This window comes from Anomaloglossus baeobatrachus, chromosome 1 (assembly GCF_048569485.1).
Source record: "Anomaloglossus baeobatrachus isolate aAnoBae1 chromosome 1, aAnoBae1.hap1, whole genome shotgun sequence".
In the NCBI taxonomy this organism is placed as follows: Eukaryota; Metazoa; Chordata; class Amphibia; order Anura; family Aromobatidae; genus Anomaloglossus; species Anomaloglossus baeobatrachus.
Genome location: NC_134353.1, coordinates 724,978,203 through 724,996,765, shown reverse-complemented (window position 1 = coordinate 724,996,765; position 18,563 = coordinate 724,978,203). Strand labels below are relative to the sequence as shown.

Genomic DNA, 18,563 nt, shown 5'->3' with positions numbered 1-18,563 from the left:
TAGCTCCATTATTGAAGGTTGTGATGAAGCGAGAGAAACCACTCTCCTCCAATGGCCTCTCCCGGTCCATCAACAATTCCGTTCTAGGGGTGTTCTTTGTCTCGTTGTAGGCTCTCTTAAGAATCTCCCCAGGGTAACCCCTCTCCTTAAAACGATCACGGAGCTCTCTTGATTGGCTTTCAAAGACCCTTTTATCCGAACAGTTCCTCCGTAAACGGAGGAACTGTCCTTTAGGAATCCCCTTCCTCATATGGAAGGGATGACAGCTCTCCCATCTGAGGAGAGAATTGGTGGCTGTGGGTTTACGGTAGGTTGAGGTGGAAATTTCACCATTTCCATTTTTCTGGATGAGGATATCCAGAAATGGGAGATGATCTTCCCCAATTACATGTGTGAAGGTGAGGCCGATGTCATTTTGATTAAGGCCCGCTACATAGTTAGACAGTTCCAACCTCGACCCTGTCCATACAATCAGTATGTCATCTATGTAGCGGGCCCATACCTCAAATTTCGATGTAAACTCCTCCATCTCCTCCACAAAGATCCGCGTCTCCTCCCACCAACCCAGGAACAAATTGGCGTAGGAGGGAGCACAAGGGCTCCCCATAGCCGTGCCCCTGAGTTGGTGGTAGATCCGCCCATCGAAGGTGAAGATGTTCCTCTTCAAACAAAACTCCAAAAGTTTGAGAACAAATTCATTATGCTCCTTATACTGACAGCCCCGCGTGTTCAAAAAATAATCCACCGCCTCAAGACCCTTCGTATGGGGAATAGAAGAGTAGAGAGCCTCGACATCTACACTTCCAAGGAGTGTGCCCTCACTCACTGATATCCCGTCTAATTTCCTCAATAGGTCAGGTGTATCTTTCACAAATGAGGGTAGGGCTGCAACAAATGGCTTAAGAACTCTATCCAAATATATCCCACAATTCTGGGTCAGATTGTCGATCCCAGAGACTATTGGCCTCCCCTTCAAAGGGCAGAGGCCCTTATGGACCTTCGGTAGGCAATAAAAGGTCGCCATTGTTGGTTCTTTCGGGAGAAGAAACTCATACTCCGTTTTACTAATCACCTCGGACAAAAGGCCCTCATCCAGAATATCCTTAAGTTCCCCCAAATACTGTTTCGTTGGATTTGCCAGGAGTCTTTCATATCCAGTCCTGTCACTCAGGATTTTGATACAAATCTCTGCATACTGGTCAATATCCATGACAACCACATTGCCCCCCTTGTCTGAGGGTTTGATGACAATGTGGTTGTCATGTTCCAGTTCCCTCAATGTCCCCATCTCTTCCTTCGTTAGATTATATGGTGTATATAGGGAGGACTGAGAGATAGATCTAAATTCGCGGGTAACAAGTTCCTCAAAAACATCAATCGCCGATTGATCACCTGAGGAGGGAGGAAATTTTGTGCTCTTATTTTTTAGATCGGTAAATGGTCCCCTACCCTGAAGACTGGGATCCATGGTACCGATACTTTCCAGTAAGTGTATGTCCGGTAAAAGGTCAGGTGGAATGTCAAGGTCCTGACACAATCTGGTAGCGTATGTCCGGTAAAAGGTCAGGTGGAATGTCAAGGTCCTGACATTCCACCTGACCTTTTACCGGACATACGCTGGAGGAGGAAAGAGCTAACCTCTCCCAGCTGGATGACAAATTAAAGGAAAGTATTGACATAACTAAAAAGTTTGCAGGTGAATCTGATTTCACCACAAAAGAGAACAAATTGAAGGACGAATTGGAACGTTTCCAGTATAGACTAAAAGAGAGGAAGCATAAGCAATACATGAGGGACTACTCTGATTTTAAGGACAATCGGGCCTATCAGGTGGTTAACAACCAGTTGCCTGGTCAAGTGACTGAGTGTGAGCCATCCTCCACGGATACTGACTTTTCGGACAGTGATAATTATAGGAGACAGAGGAATAACAGGAATAGAGGAAGGGGAAGAGGGAGAGGAAGAAGAGGCTCCAGATCTGGTGATAGGGGAGGTAATTTACCATTGAGCCCTTTTTCAGAACCTTATCCCCTCAGGAATCGGCTTCAACAACCCAGGAATTAACTTCTAACGTACAGGTCATTAACCTGTCAAAAAAAACCTTGGGTAATACAGAGGTTGAACTTCTTAAGAGGGGACTTTCCTTCGTCCCCACTTCGAATTTTGATACCTTTGAAGTCATCAAAGACCTGAATCTATTCCTGCGGAAGGTCAGGTGGAGGAAACACTTTTTGCGTCAAGATACCAGATTGTGTCAGGACCTTGACATTCCACCTGACCTTTTACCGGACATACGCTTACTGGAAAGTATCGGTACCATGGATCCCAGTCTTCAGGGTAGGGGACCATTTACCGATCTAAAAAATAAGAGCACAAAATTTCCTCCCTCCTCAGGTGATCAATCGGCGATTGATGTTTTTGAGGAACTTGTTACCCGCGAATTTAGATCTATCTCTCAGTCCTCCCTATATACACCATATAATCTAACGAAGGAAGAGATGGGGACATTGAGGGAACTGGAACATGACAACCACATTGTCATCAAACCCTCAGACAAGGGGGGCAATGTGGTTGTCATGGATATTGACCAGTATGCAGAGAATTGTATCAAAATCCTGAGTGACAGGACTGGATATGAAAGACTCCTGGCAAATCCAACGAAACAGTATTTGGGGGAACTTAAGGATATTCTGGATGAGGGCCTTTTGTCCGAGGTGATTAGTAAAACGGAGTATGAGTTTCTTCTCCCGAAAGAACCAACAATGGCGACCTTTTATTGCCTACCGAAGGTCCATAAGGGCCTCTGCCCTTTGAAGGGGAGGCCAATAGTCTCTGGGATCGACAATCTGACCCAGAATTGTGGGATATATTTGGATAGAGTTCTTAAGCCATTTGTTGCAGCCCTACCCTCATTTGTGAAAGATACACCTGACCTATTGAGGAAATTAGACGGGAGATCAGTGAGTGAGGGCACACTCCTTGGAAGTGTAGATGTCGAGGCTCTCTACTCTTCTATTCCCCATACGAAGGGTCTTGAGGCGGTGGATTATTTTTTGAACACGCGGGGCTGTCAGTATAAGGAGCATAATAGATTTGTTCTCAAACTTTTGGAGTTTTGTTTGAAGAGGAACATCTTCACCTTCGATGGGCGGATCTACCACCAACTCAGGGGCACGGCTATGGGGAGCCCTTGTGCTCCCTCCTACGCCAATTTGTTCCTGGGTTGGTGGGAGGAGACGCGGATCTTTGTGGAGGAGATGGAGGAGTTTACATCGAAATTTGAGGTATGGGCCCGCTACATAGATGACATACTGATTGTATGGACAGGGTCGAGGTTGGAACTGTCTAACTATGTAGCGGGCCTTAATCAAAATGACATCGGCCTCACCTTCACACATGTAATTGGGGAAGATCATCTCCCATTTCTGGATATCCTCATCCAGAAAAATGGAAATGGTGAAATTTCCACCTCAACCTACCGTAAACCCACAGCCACCAATTCTCTCCTCAGATGGGAAAGCTGTCATCCCTTCCATATGAGGAAGGGGATTCCTAAAGGACAGTTCCTCCGTTTACGGAGGAACTGTTCGGATAAAAGGGTCTTTGAAAGCCAATCAAGAGAGCTCCGTGATCATTTTAAGGAGAGGGGTTACCCTGGGGAGATTCTTAAGAGAGCCTACAACGAGGCAAAGAACACCCCTAGAACGGAATTGTTGATGGACCGGGAGAGGCCATTGGAGGAGAGTGGTTTCTCTCGCTTCATCACAACCTTCAATAATGGAGCTACTGAAATCCGTAAAATCCTAGAGAGCCATTGGCCTATACTTCTAATGGACAGGGATGTGGGCCCCTCTTTGCCCGAACGACCAATGATTACCTACAAAAAAGGGAGATCTCTTGGTGACAGGCTCGTGCATAGCCATTTTGAACGACACCAAGAGACTAATTGGTTATCTAGGGAAGTGAAAGGCTGCTATAGATGTTCTAAGTGTATAGCATGCCCCTACCTAGAAGTCGGGAAAACTTTCAGGAGTATGGTGCTGGACAGGAATTTTGAAATACGTCATTTCATAAATTGTCGCACTCAAGGAGTGATCTACAAAGCTACCTGCAACTGCAGCTTAGAGTATGTGGAGAAAACGATCCGTGAATTTAGGCGAAGAATCGGAGATCATCTTGGCGACATCGAGCATAAGAGGGATAAACCGCTAGCCAGACACATCTGGGCAAAACATGGTGGTAATCCCACAGCGATCCGTTTTATTGGTATTGATGTCGTCCCTAGACCAAAGAGAGGTGGCAACTGGGATAGACGGGTACTCCAACAGGAAACGAAATGGATATTCAGATTGGGTACCTCGTCCCCGGGGGGCCTTAATGAACAGCTTCAATTTGCCAGCTTTATCTAGACAGTAGGAAAATTACCAGCCAATGATAACCTTGACCACATGTTTGAAGTAGATGTAACCTATATAGTCTTAGAGGGATAGTGAATACATGAATCAATCCCTCTATATATGTGGAACCCTGGGATATGTATACTTCTGCAATATCTCGGTAACATGACTATATTTTTATCATGTGTAATGAAATCTGAATACACTGAATAAGGATCACTAAGATGGCTCTTAGTAAGATTTGTGGTGATTTACAAACAGGTGCATCCAGTAATATGATCCTGCCTCATGATCCCCTTCCCCTCTGTGTGCTAATGGGGTTCCCCTCATTTGGTGGTTTTTTTCTTTGGGACGTGTGCATTGTCGTTCGCTTAGTGCCCCCCTCTTTATGGTGCTGTTTGTGCCTCCCATCGCCTGATGCGCGATATTGGGGCTTGATACGGTGAATGGGGTGTGTGGCCGGCGGGGGTCCGCTTCCCTACGTGCATGCTAGGCACTGGGAATGTGAGGCGTGTTACTATTACCCGTGACCTCACTGACTGGGCGGTGGGTGGATTGATGTATGCGTGATGCACCTGCCACTCCCACCGCCGCGTCATTCCCCCACCTCATTTCCGGTATACGAACTGAACGCCGCTTTGCGCTCCAGGAGTGGAGTTTGCGCATTAGCATGGTATGAATGTCCCGCCCCCGATGTGACGCACTTCCGGTTTATCGCTATGCGAGACCCGGATGTGTTCTATGGGATCTCATTGTGGAAGTAACGCTGTTTGCGTTCTACGTGAATATGAGATCGGCGCATGAAGGGGCGTCACTATGGGGTGTTACTTTGTAATATACTGGATATGGATTCACCTGTGCAACTGAATCACCACTGGTGAGTCTCTTAAGTGGCCTCCAATTCTTATTGGTCTACTACCATTTATATACCCTCTATCACTGTGGCTCTGGTTCCCTTGTGTTATTCTGGGAGCGAGGGCTTAGGACCTCTGGCCTCTATCTAAACACCGGAGTCCCCTGATGAGTCTTGTGTGACGAAACGCGTCGGGACGTGGCTAGGATCGGTGTAGGGGTATATAGAGAGGGCCAGCTGTGGTCTGTCCTTGTCAGGACAGAAGTATGGGCAACAGGTTAAGATAACCTCCTAGGTTTGTGTAGGGTCAGCGACAGTCTGATGACATAAAGAGGACCTACACGGAGGAGATCCTGAGTTGCCCCAGACCACTGAATATGGGTGAGATTGTTCCCATTTATTTGCATATTGAGCAATAGGATTATGTGTTGGTCCTTCCACTGAGGACCAACATTCAGCTCTTGATTTATTTATATTGAGTTTGTTTGATTGTTTTTTCTTCCCTAATAGGTGGACCACTGTCCCTTGGGTGGACACAATCTACTCAATTTATTATTTATGTTTATTGTGTTTTTCTGTTATGTTTGTTATACATCACTGACTCCCTGTGCTACGACAGGTATTATCTGAGATATCAGATCACTGGGGAGTTTTATGGTTACTTGTACCCCTCTTGGGCTTTTAACACGTTAGAATTAAAAGTTAAATTTTAGCCTCTTATTGCTATATTCACTATTTCATAGGTCTACGCGTTTCGAGGTTGAAACCTCTTCCTCAGGACCAGGACATCAAAAAAGGGCCTGGTCCTGAGGTGTTTTTCGGGTGATATACACAGTCACCGGGTGCCTCCTGTAGCGCATGCGCCAACCCCCCCTGTGGACTGACACTACCTGGGGACAATTTAACCATTGGTGAGATAATTTGTGACCCTATTTATACATGGCCAGTGGCAGCTGACTAGGCACTTTATTATTATGGGTAAGCTAATTATACAGAATTTGATTGATATCTTTTACCATATGATGATATATTAGATGCCTAATCCATTACTATGTGCCTGTCTTATACTTTTCGATTCAGACTCCATAACATGTAGTGGTGCACATGGAGGTGCACTGCTATACATACAAATATACATGTCTTTTGTGTATATTTGAATTACCTTTTTCTATGCATTGTCACTAACATATGCAGACACTCCTCCTTTTTGGAGCCCTCTGTTCATAATATATTTTTATGATGACATTTTTAGAATTAACTTTGTGTTTTTAGTATTCAATAAAATTTTAATGATTCAATGAATATTAGAACTCCACGTGTGTTTTCATGCACATTCTATTTACATCCTCATGCTTTGCTTCATTAGGATAATGCATCCAACATCATCCACATAGCACCCCCAATCTTGCTCCTGTGATTGCGTACTTCACTCTGACCTGCTGAGAGCAGAGCAAAGTACTGTAGTGCGCACATGCCAGGAAAGGTCAAAAGCACACCGATGACCCAAAAATAAAGCTGGCGCATGTGCATTACATTACTTGGTGCTGTCTTTTGCAGGTCAGAGTGAAGTATGCCCGCACAGGAGCAAGATTTGGGGCACTGTGTGGATGATGTTTGATGCGTCATCCACATGAAGCAGGACAGGAGGAAGTTAAGCAAGACCAATGATGCCCATCAGCTGGACAGTGACATACGATGGGGTTATAAAAGGAATAAAAGTTATTTTTGTCGATATTCAGAGGGGGTCAGATTGTTGTAAAAGAGGCAGTAAAGGCGGTAGGCGCCTTCAATTACACTGAAAAAATCTGGTGATGGTTTCCCATTAAACTACGCCATTATAGCGTTTGTGAATCACTTTCTAATGACGCTTTAGTTTAGAACTTTAGTATTACTATTTTGTAAACAATGAATTCACAAAACTGGCTGTCAGCATGCCGACTCTGCCTTGATTGATATGTTGTAGTGATAGCTCTGCCAAGTGAGACATCAGTCGAGAACGGGCATTAATACTGGTGATCAGTGCATGATTTTAGAAGTTTTCGAAGTTGATTTTTCTACAGAGTAGCAAAACCTGATGGTCATTGATAGTCTCGTTAACAAAGACTGCTTTGTTGCTCTTAGTGTAAAAAAAAGTATAAACCTGAAAAACCCATTAAAAGGCAATAAAATCTGCCCAGCTCTGTGTACTGTGACACGATCATAAGAACATACATTGTATGCTATGTAAGTGTGTGACTGTGTGCTGTGCTAAGGGGGAATCTTTACATCTATTGATATAGAAGAAAATTAGAGAGATTGTGGGAATATTGCAGAATGAATTACATAAATAATTGATAAAACCTCCAATCCTTATTGTCTTATTACTAATGTACAATATAATAACTCACCCACTTTTTCTTTTCCTTGTCCCTTCTTGGTGTTTCAGCTTTGGTTTCAGTGTGCAAATCCTCCTGGAGAGTAACAGCATGATCATTGCTCTTCTCCTAGAACAGATTGTCAGGACTGTTAGATCCCACAAAGACATCATGACACAATATAAGAGGTACGATGTATACGAGGCATATATGTCAGAATCTAAAAAAAAGGAATAACCATCTCCTCTGCTACTTGCATGCAATGTAAGAGACATAAATGGTCTAGTGAAGCATAGAATGACTGACAGTATTGTGTTACCGAGTAAATACCAAAATAACCAACATCAATAAAATGCAGGAACATTAAAGTATCATTCTGACCTATGAGTAAAACCAGTGTCATATTCTGCTGTCAGTTGTTCTGTTGTCTCCAGATGGAATAGATCTGTACATTCCCAGATCCTAAAGGCTACTTTACACACTGCGATATCGGTCCCGATATCGCTAGTGTGCGTACCCGCCCCCATCTGTTGCGCGACACGGGCATATCGCTGCCCGTGGCGCACAACATCGCCCAGAGCCGTCACACATACTTACCTGTCCGGCGACGTCGCTGTGACCGGCGAACCGCCTCCTTTCTAAGGGGGCGGTCCGTGCGGCGTCACAGCGACGTCACTGAACCGCCGCCCAATCGCAGCGGAGGGGCGGAGATGAGCGGGACGTAACATCCCGCCCACCTCCTTCCTTCCGCATAGCGGCCGGGAGGCTGGTAGGGAGACGTTCCTCGCTCCTGCGGCGTCACACGCAGCGATGTGTGATGCCGCAGGAACGAGGAACAACCTCGTTACTGCTGAAGTAACGATAATTGGGAATGGACCCCCGTGTCGCCGATTAGCGATTTTTCACTGTTTTGCAACGATGCAAAATCGCTAATCGATGTCACACGCAACGGCATCGCTAATGCGGCCGGATGTGCGTCACGAATTCCGTGACCCCAACGACTCCGCATTAGCGATGTCGTAGCGTGTAAAGCCCGCTTAAGACTAATTATCTCCATATCATTATGAAGTGAATTCCTTGGTGACTGGTGATTCATCCCGACTTCCACATAACAGTAACCTTATGCTACTTTTATTCTTTACTCCCACTGACAATTACCAACATTGTCCGCGATATCCAGCAGTTCTATCTTGGACAGATCTTAAGATTAACATTAAAAACCTACCTTTTTGGCCTCCTCTGTATGATAGGTACCTTGTCCCATTTACTGTTAAGAAAAATGAAAATCTAGGATGTCAGTGAAGGATAGAAAAGCAGAGCTGGAGAAGACATTTCGACTAATTCTTGAAAATGACTTGAGAAAAACTCCACTGAACTTAACCTCCATGGTAAACTGACAGTCCTCCAGATTTGTCCCATTTTTCCAAGTATGAGAAGACAATGATCATTGGTTCAGATGGTGGTAATTATTCTTGCCTGCTGAAGACATCATGAAGAGTCCAGGGAGAATGAGAAGTCGCTTTGTCGTTCACTGTAAATATGACACTTAAAGGGTAAAAAGGAAATTTTCTGCATGCTCTATTCAAAGAAGCATATTTTATCCTCAGTTAAAGCTTATTTCCTTCCACAGAATTAGGAGGTCATATTCCTCAAGAAAACAAGTATCTCCCTCACAAACAGCACCTTGCGCAAAGTGTCTGTTCTGGGGAAGAATAACAGACATGGAGTGCAAAGGAGTTAAAGGACGGAAGTCAGAGTCCCTCCGAAGGAGCCAAGCAGGAGCCCATCAGACATGAAGTGAAGCAGGAGCAGAGCTTGCAGTTCCTGGCATTATTTCTCACACATCTTCATTTTAATAAGGAAGAATCAATACCAGCTAAAGAGTCTACTTAATCCCAGAGGCAAAAAAGAGTGCGGATATCTCTTTTTCCAGTTCCAACAAAAACAAGAAGAGCAGATGGAAGAGCCATGGACTTTGTATGCGCAGTTACTGAGAAATAGACTCAGCCAGCACCATATACCTGATGAGTGAAATGTGCAGCATCAATGAGCCCAGCTTGCTGATGCTGGTGGATGTGGGTGGGAGCACACTTGCTTATAACAATCTGCATGTCTTATTCAGTTTATCGTGCACGGTCATCACAGTAGGAGGGAGCCTGAGAGTTGTGTTTTATCCTTTACTCATAATAAGGAGGAGACATAGTATAACGACGGACAGGAAAACAGTTATACACTACAGTCATATTCTGAGATGCACTGGTTTTACCCAAAATAATGTTATAGTTCAGATAACTAGTGCTTAATTAATATTATGATTGTAGGAAATATTTCATACCAAAGAGATTCTCAATCTAAAGGGTGCTTTACACGCTTCAACATGTCGTGCGCGATAGCACCCGCTCCTGTCGTTCGTGCGACATTTGGTGATCGCTGTTGTAGCGAACATTATCGTTACGGCAGCGTCACACGCACATACCTTCTCACCGACGTCGCTGTGACCGCCGAAAAATCCCTCCTTCAAGGGGGAGGTGCGTTCGGCGTCATAGCAACATTCCTGTGGCGTCACTAAGCGGCAGCCCAATAGCAGAGGAGGGGCAGAGATGAGCGGGCGGAATATCCCGCCAACCTCCTTCCTTCCTCATTGCCAGGTGACGCAGGTAAGGAGATGTTAGTCGTTCCTGCGGTGTCACACACAGCGATGTGTGATGCCGCAGGAACGACGAACAACATCGTACCTGCAGCAGCAATGACATTATGAAAAGGAGCGACGTGTCAACGATCAACGATTTTTGCCGCTTTTGCGATCGTTGATCGTTGCTCCTTGGTGTCACACACTGCAATGTCGCTAACGGCGCCGGATGTGCGTCACTAACGACCTGACCCCGACGATATATCATTAGCGATGTCGCAGTGTATAAAGCATCCTTAAGGCTGGAGTCACACGAGTGCATGAAAAAACGGTCCCATTCTCATCCAGGAGAGTAGGATGATATCTTTTCACTTGTCATTCGTGTGCTGTCAGTGTGCAATCCATTTTTTTCTCAGCAACCATTATTCATTTATACTCATTTACAGGAGCATTTACAGTGTTCTCTGCTACAGAATAGTTTTATATCCATAAAAACGGATGTCACTAGGATGGTCCATGTACTGTCCGTGTGGCGTCCATTTTTTCTCACAACCATTGACTTTTATTGGAGAGTCTCGCACAATTTGGGCATCCACTCACATCATATTCCAGAATCTGGATGAGAAAATAACTGATCATCTCATCTGCCTCATTGACTTACATTGGTCAAATACATTGTCACCCAGCAGGTAACTAGCAAAACCGTGGGACAAATCAAAGAGAGTCAGGATACAGGATAGCTTCAAGAGGAACCTCAAGACCCACCTCTTCCACCAAGCCTACAACCTACAATAGCCCTCAGTCCAGTAGACCATTGCGCAACCAGCACTGTCCTCACCTATTATACCATCACCCATTCCCTGTAGACTGTGAGACCTCGCGGGCAGGGTCCTCTCTCCTCCTACACCAGTCTGTTTTGTACTGTTAATGATTGTTGTACGTATACCCTCTTTCTCTTGTAAAGGGCCATGGAATAAATGGCGCTATAATAATAAATAATAATAATAATAATACTAACCAAGCGGTATTTTTAAACCATAAAGGAGGTATTGTGGATGCGCCTGCCCCACGTGTTACGCCACCATGTGTGGCTTCATCAGGGGATACTGTATTGTATTTGGTTGATCACATTATTAAATAGTGAGGTATTTGTGGTTTCTGTGCCTTTTTGCATATGGGTGGGTCATTCTTTGTCCCCCAAATTTTTAATGGTTTTAATGTTTCTGCTTTTGTCTAATAAATTCTTTCCACTTTTGCATATATATTGAGAGCCTCTCTTGCTTCATTTGTTTATTATAGATTTTTCCATTGCACAGATGGTTTAGCAGTGCCCGTATTCCCCTCTTTCTTGGTGTTTTTCGGGTGATATACACAGTCACCGGGTGCCTCCTGTAGCGCATGCGCCAACCCCCTGTGGATTGACACTACCTGGGGACAATTTAACCATTGGTGAGATAATTTGTGACCCTATTTATACATGTCCAGTGACAGCTGACTAGGCACTTTATTATTATGGGTAAGCTAATTATACAGAATTTGATTGATATCTTTTACCATATGACGATATATTAGACGCCTAATCCATTACTATGTGCCTGTCTTATACTTTTCAATTCAGACTCCATAACATGTAGAGGTGCACATGGAGGTGCACTGCTATATATATACAAATATACATGTCTTTTGTGCATATTTGAATTACTTTTTTCTGTGCATTGTCACTAACATATGGGGACACTCCTCCTTTTTGGAGCCCTCTGTTCATAATATATTTTTATGATGACATATTTAGAAAAAACGTTTTGTGTTTTTTGTATTCAATAAAACTTTAATGATTCAATGAATATTACAACTCCACTTGTGTTTTCTTGCACATTCTATTTACATCCTCCTGCAACATCATCCACATAGCATCCCCAGTCTTGCTCCTGTGATTGCGTACTTCACTCTGACCTGCTGAGAGCAGAGCAAGGTACTGTAGTGCGCATGCGCCAAGAAAGGTCAAAAGCACACCGATGACCCAGAAATAAAGCTGGCGCATGTGCATTACAGTACTTTGCGCTGCCTTCAGCAGGTCAGAGTGAAGTATGTGGCGTCACTAAGCGGCAGCCCAATAGCAGAGGAGGGGCGGAGATGAGCGGGCGGAATATCCCGCCAACCTCCTTCCTTCCTCATTGCCAGGTGACGCAGGTAAGGAGATGTTCGTCGTTCCTGCGGTGTCATACACAGCGATGTGTGATGCCGCAGGAACGACAAACAACATCGTACCTGCAGCAGCAATGACATTATGAAAAGGAGCGATGTGTCAACGATCAACGATTTTTGCCGCTTTTGCGATCGTTGATCGTTGCTCCTTGGTATCACACACTGCGATGTCGCTAACGGCGTCGGATGTGCGTCACTAACGACGTGACCCTGACGATATATCGTTAGCGATGTCGCAGCATGTAAAGCATCCTTAAGGCTGGAGTCACACGAGCGCATGAAAAACGGTCCCATTCTCATCCATGAGAGTAGGACGATATCTTTTCACTTGTTATTCGTGTGCTGTCAGTGTGCAATCCATTTTTTTCTCAGCAACCATTATTCATTTATACTCATTTACAGGAGCATTTACAGTGTTCTCTGCTACAGAATAGTTTTATATCCATAAAAACGGATGTCACTAGGATGGTCCATGTACTGTCCGTGTGGCGTCTATTTTTTTTCACAACCATTGACTTTTATTGGAGAGTCTCGAACAATTTGGGCATCCACTCACAGCATATTCCAGAATCTGGATGAGAAAATAACTGATCATCTCATCTGCCTCATTGACTTACATTGGTCAGAGTGCCATGCGAGATTTTCTTGCATTCCACTAGTGCGAATCATAAGCTTGTGTGAGTGTACCCTTACCATGTGTATCTTAAATCACTGTGAGCAACTATTCTTACTTTATCTCAGAATTTAGTGTAGCAGGCCTGAGTGAGCTTCCCCACCCATACCAGATTCTCAATAGAGATTGTGCATTGACTGTGAGGTGTCAATCACAGCAGGGGGCTCTGCATGAGGCACCCAGTCACACCAATGTTAATCACAGAGCAATAGACCCTTTGGTATAGTTAAACAATAGCTCAGATTAATCTGAACAAAAAGACTGATGACACTCCCAAAACTGCAATGCATACTTCATATACTGGGTACCTACTCTGAACTGAAGTTTCTAAAAAAAAAAAAGAGAGACAGTCTAGCCCTGAAATGCTAAAACATGAAAACCATGAATGTAATAATATAGATATGCATTATGGATAACCTTGACGTGGCTACTGGGTGATACTGTATATAAAAATGGCTGATTTTGTTTGCTAAATATCTAAGAAAACATTGAGATATTTAGCATGCAAAAACAGCCATTTTTAATCTGCCCAGTGGCCACATCACAGCATACCTTGTATACTGAGTACCTGCTCTGAACTGAAGCCTCTCTCTGAGTTTAAAAACCTCCTGTGTATGGGTAAATGGGAACCTGCTTAGAGAATAAAATCACCTCTGGCTAGTGGGGGAAGGGTGCACAGTCAAAAGGCATGACCCCCCATTAATCTAGACAAAAAGACTGACGGCACTCCCAAAGCTGCAATGTGAACAGGTGCATAACTGAACGTGACATAAAATGACAAAAAAAGAAACAGTTGCACTCTCAAATGCTTAAACATAAAAACAATGAATATATATATGCATTACTGCTAAGGAAAATCTAAGAAAAAATTTAGATATTTAGCAAACAAAATCAGCCATTTTTATATACAGTATCACCCAGTAGCCACGTCAAGGTTATCCATAATGCATATCTATATTATTACATACATGGTTTTCATGTTTTAGCATTTCAGAGTGCAACTGTCTTCTTTTTCATTTTAAACAATAGCTCAGACACAGATAAGAGAAGCACAGATATCTTTACTTTTATAACCCTCGCAGCATGCTGTCCTCTGCTTACATTGCAAAATCATGGTGACAGATTTCCTTTAAAGTCAGCATATAACTTCAGTAATGCAAATTGTATTTACAGCAAATACAAAAGGAGACAATGGTATTTAACATCAATATAGTAATATTAAAACAAAAAGAAAAATTATATAACGAGGAGATATAAGTGGGATAAGGAAAAGAGGGGGGTAAAAGAGCAAGAGAAAAAAAAATTAGTAGTAGATACTATTACTAGTAGTGATGAGCGAGAACTACTATGCTCGGGTGCTTGGTACTCGAAACAACTCGTCCGACTGTCAAAATTCTCATTACGAGTCACATGTTCCGAGCACGGTAGTGCTCACTATCACTAATTACTAGCTATCAGGGTTGCCAACTAGAGTTTACATTTTTTTTCTGCACAACTTACCGAAAAATCACGGACAGACAACTTTTTAATGGACACATTGGAAAACCATAAAAAATTATTATATGCAATATTTGACTAGAGCTCATAATTCTGATACGAAGACATCAGCTGTATTCACGTAAATTGTAAAATGCTAATTACAGTCACGATAATCTGTGCAAATTTCTTCAGATTAAAAAAAAAAAAAAAATCAGGGATGCCTTCATTTTTTATATGGACACAGCAGAAAAGTAACCAATTTTTGCAAAGAGAACTGTCCTGAAATTTCTGCATGGTTGACAACCCGGCTAGCTATGCTGTAATCTATCACATAGTGGTAATGCATGATCTGTAAAATGCTTGAATGCTCGTTGTTCTATTTGAGCTGGTCAGACGCATGGACAAGCTTGAAGTCAGCAACGACCATTATAGAAAGTCAATGATTGACCTATTCGGGTCTCCGACCACATAGAGCCAGCCATGAACAGAGCATTTCCGGCGGCGGAAGGGAAAGCAGGTTTTTTTTTATTGTCAAACTACATCCGAGAACATTGTTTTATCCCCCAGTAGAGTCATTCAGACACTACAAATGTCTCTCCCTGGGGCGCCTGCACACATCATGCAGTGAAGCAAGCCTGTGCATTGTGGTCATTGTTTTATGGACCAGCGATACTTGGTTGATCTTTGCGAGAACCTTAGCACCCCAATGCCCGATCGAGTAACGAGCAGTGCCAAGCATGCTTGTGCATCACTAGTAAGGCCAATTTTGACATCTAACAATGATAAAGCTGACAGCTTGGGGCTAGTATTCTCAGGCTGAGGAGAACCATGGTTATTGAGCCTACCCAGCCTAAAAATAGCAGCCTGCAGCATCCCAGAATTGTTAAATCGATTAGATGTATCAATCCTGGTGCTTTACCCAGCTCATCCCGATTGCCCTGGTGCGGTGGCTATTTTGGTAATATAAGGGGCTAGTGGCAGCTCACAGCTGCCACTAAGCTCTAGATTAGTAATGGGAGGCATCTATGAGCTCCCATTACTAATCTGTAAGTGAAAAGAAATAAACACAAACACTGAAAAAATCCTTCATTTGGAATAAAATGCAAAAAAACCCCTCTTTCTCCAATGTATTAACCCCAGTTCTGACGTAATCCACACAAGGGCCCATGACAATTCTGGCTCTGCTATATACTGAAGATACAGCACACAGGCACAGAACATGTCCGCATGCTGTGGCTTCAGGCAGAGACTGACTGAGCCGCAGCTGTGAGCAGTGATATCACTATTTATCTGCAGTCATAGCTGGAGGTTCCCCCGGTAACCCACCTGTAACAGCAGGTAAACTAACTTCAGGTGACCTCATTAAACTCAGTGACCTCACCCAAGGTGAGCTGAGTTCACTGACCTGCATCTCCTAGCAGAAAACTGTGTCTGTTTGCCCATAGCCAAGCACAGTGGCTCAGTGGTTAGCACTTCAGCCTTGCAGCGCTGGGGTCCTGGGCTCAATTCCCACCAAAGACAACATCCGCAAGGAGTTTGTATTTTCTCTCCAAGTTTGCGTGGGTTTCCTCCGGGTACTCCGGTTTCCTCCCACACTCCAAAAACATACAGATAGGGAATAAACTTTGTATTTTGCATTATATGTTGTGAACCGCTCTGAGTCTTTGAAGAGGGGCGGTATACAAGTATGACAAATAAAAGAAATAAATATTTGGTGCTGAAATTTAAATACCATATTCATGCACCAAATCTGCATCTTCTGGCAAAAAAACCCACATCCAAACACGATGAGGTTTTTATGTGATTTTTTTGACAGGAGATGCGGATTCAGTGCAGGAAAATGGTGTATAAAATTTAGCACCAAATCTGCATCTCTTGGCAAAAAAATTGTTTTGATGCCGTTTTGGAGCAGTTTTCTGCCAGTTAATGCAAAATTTGTGCAGAAATCTGGTGCAGACATTTCAGCACCAAATTTGCATCTGTTGGCAGAAAATTGCACCGAAACAGTCAAAACTGTTTTTGTGTGTTTTTTGCTAAGAGATGCAGATTTGGTGCTCAATTTTATACACCATACTCCTGCACCAAATCTGCATTTTCTGACAAAAAACATCAAAACACGGTGCGATTTTGATGTGGTATTGATGTGATTCTTTGCCAGGAAATGCAGTGGCGAGCTCGCATTTCTCCCTGCACATGTCGGGTGCGGGTGGAGATTTCATAAAATCACATCCACTTTGCTTGGATATTTAGTTCATCTTCATATGTAGCATAACTGTTGCATTATTTCTGCTGATTTTTTAACAGAAATTCTGTTACGTTTAACTGTCCAAGCAAAGTAAATGTCATTTCACAAAACTGCACTGATTGTATGTCTAAAGAAGCCGCAGAACTGTGCAGTTTTGGTGCACACATAGACACATTAGAGATACTGTATCTTTAATATGGGGAAGCTGGCAGCTGCCTCATTCACTTCCCCCTGCATGTCTGCTTCTAGCTCCTCCCAGGCATTTGGCTGTGCACGGAGCGCTGCATGATGGCCATCACTAACAGACATGGTGCACACAGTGCACACTGACTGCTGCACATACATCACAGGGGAGGCTGGGGACATACACATTACTGGGAAGGCACGCATAGAGCTCTGAGGGGGCATACAGCAATGGGGGACATAGCTGGGGACATACACAGTACTAGAAAGGCGCGCATAGAGCTCTGAGGGGGCAAATAGCAATGGGGACATACAGCTCTTGAGGGGGGCAATCAGCTCTGGGGTGAGGGAACATACAGCTCTGGGGGGCATACAGCACTGGGGTGGGGGGACATACAGCTCTGGAGGGGGCATTCAGAACTGGTATTGGGGAACACACAGCTCTGGGAAAGTATACAGCACTGGGGTAGGGGGACATACAGCTCTGGGGAAATATACAACACTGGGGTGGGGAAACATACAGATCTGGGTGTATATAGCACTGATGTGGGGCACATACAGCTCTGGGGAGTATACAGCACTGGGGTGGGGGAATACAGCTCTGGGGGAGTATACACAACTGGGGTGGGGGACATACTGTACAGCTCTGGGGTAAACAGAACTGGGGTGGCGGGTATACAGCTCGGGGGGTTATACAGCACTGGGGTGGGAGACATACAGCTCTGGTGGGTATACAGTGCTGGGGTGGGGAACATACAGCTCTGGGATATATTACAGCACTAGGGTGGGGGACATGCCACCCTGGGGGGTATACAGCACTAGCATTGGAGGACATACAACTCTGGGTGTATACAGAACTAGGGTGGGGGACATACAGCTCTGGGTGGGGAGACATACAGCTCTGGGGGTATACAGCATTGGGGTGGGGGACATACAGCTCTGGGAGGTGTACAGCACTGGGGTGTATACAGCACTGGGGTGGAGGGACATACAGGTCGGTGGGACCCTGGCAGCGTTGCAGCTCCTCCTGGTACAGGAGCATATAGCGTGCTAGCTCCACCCACAGATGAACCTTAATGTCTCTGTGCACTGCGTTCAGCAGTGAACTCTGGGTGCAAGTGTGGATTTAAAGGGCCGGTAGCCAGCAAAGAGCGGCTGCCAACTGTAGCACTGTGGTCTTCAGAAATCGGCCCAGGAGCTGCAGAATACATCACCGCCCCTGCGATTAGGCGGTCTCGGAACCCACCACTTGCCCGAGTGTGCTGAGTGTTGATGCCAGCCCTGAAGGGGGCCCATTTCTGCCTTCAAAACAGGTGGAATTGGTGATTTTGATGGGCTGCAAAAGGCCCATATATATTGTTCTTGCACAGGGGCCCTTTTTTGTCTGTGTCCACCAGCGCATCTCAGCATTGGCAGTAGCTCAATGGTAGAGCTGCTACCTACAGTTAAGGAGTTCTAGTTCTAGTCCTGGGGAAGCCAGAGCAGAGGAGAATTTCATTTATTTACTGCAATGAGAGGAGGACTGGGACAAGAACAGTGAACAGC

The 18,563-nt window shown here is 44.4% G+C and overlaps 1 protein-coding gene across 18 annotated transcripts in view; it reads right to left on the bottom strand.

The window, feature by feature from the left end:
- The window catches only part of RIMBP2 (RIMS binding protein 2), an 877,394-nt gene that overhangs the window by 751,867 nt on the left and 106,964 nt on the right, over positions 1-18,563 (bottom strand). For 8 of the 18 annotated variants that reach the window (XM_075322209.1, XM_075322235.1, XM_075322298.1 and 5 more), the window contains exons 1-2: positions 8,830-9,618; positions 7,638-7,733 (exon numbers count right to left, since the gene is read on the bottom strand). In XM_075322209.1, coding sequence (XP_075178324.1) covers positions 7,638-7,733; positions 8,830-8,868 — 135 coding nt within the window. In that variant the 5' untranslated portion in view covers positions 8,869-9,618. Of the gene's footprint in view, positions 1-7,637; positions 7,734-8,829; positions 9,621-18,563 lie in introns of those variants that run through there. The other 10 variants (XR_012725119.1, XR_012725121.1, XM_075322285.1 and 7 more) reach the window with 5 other exon arrangements.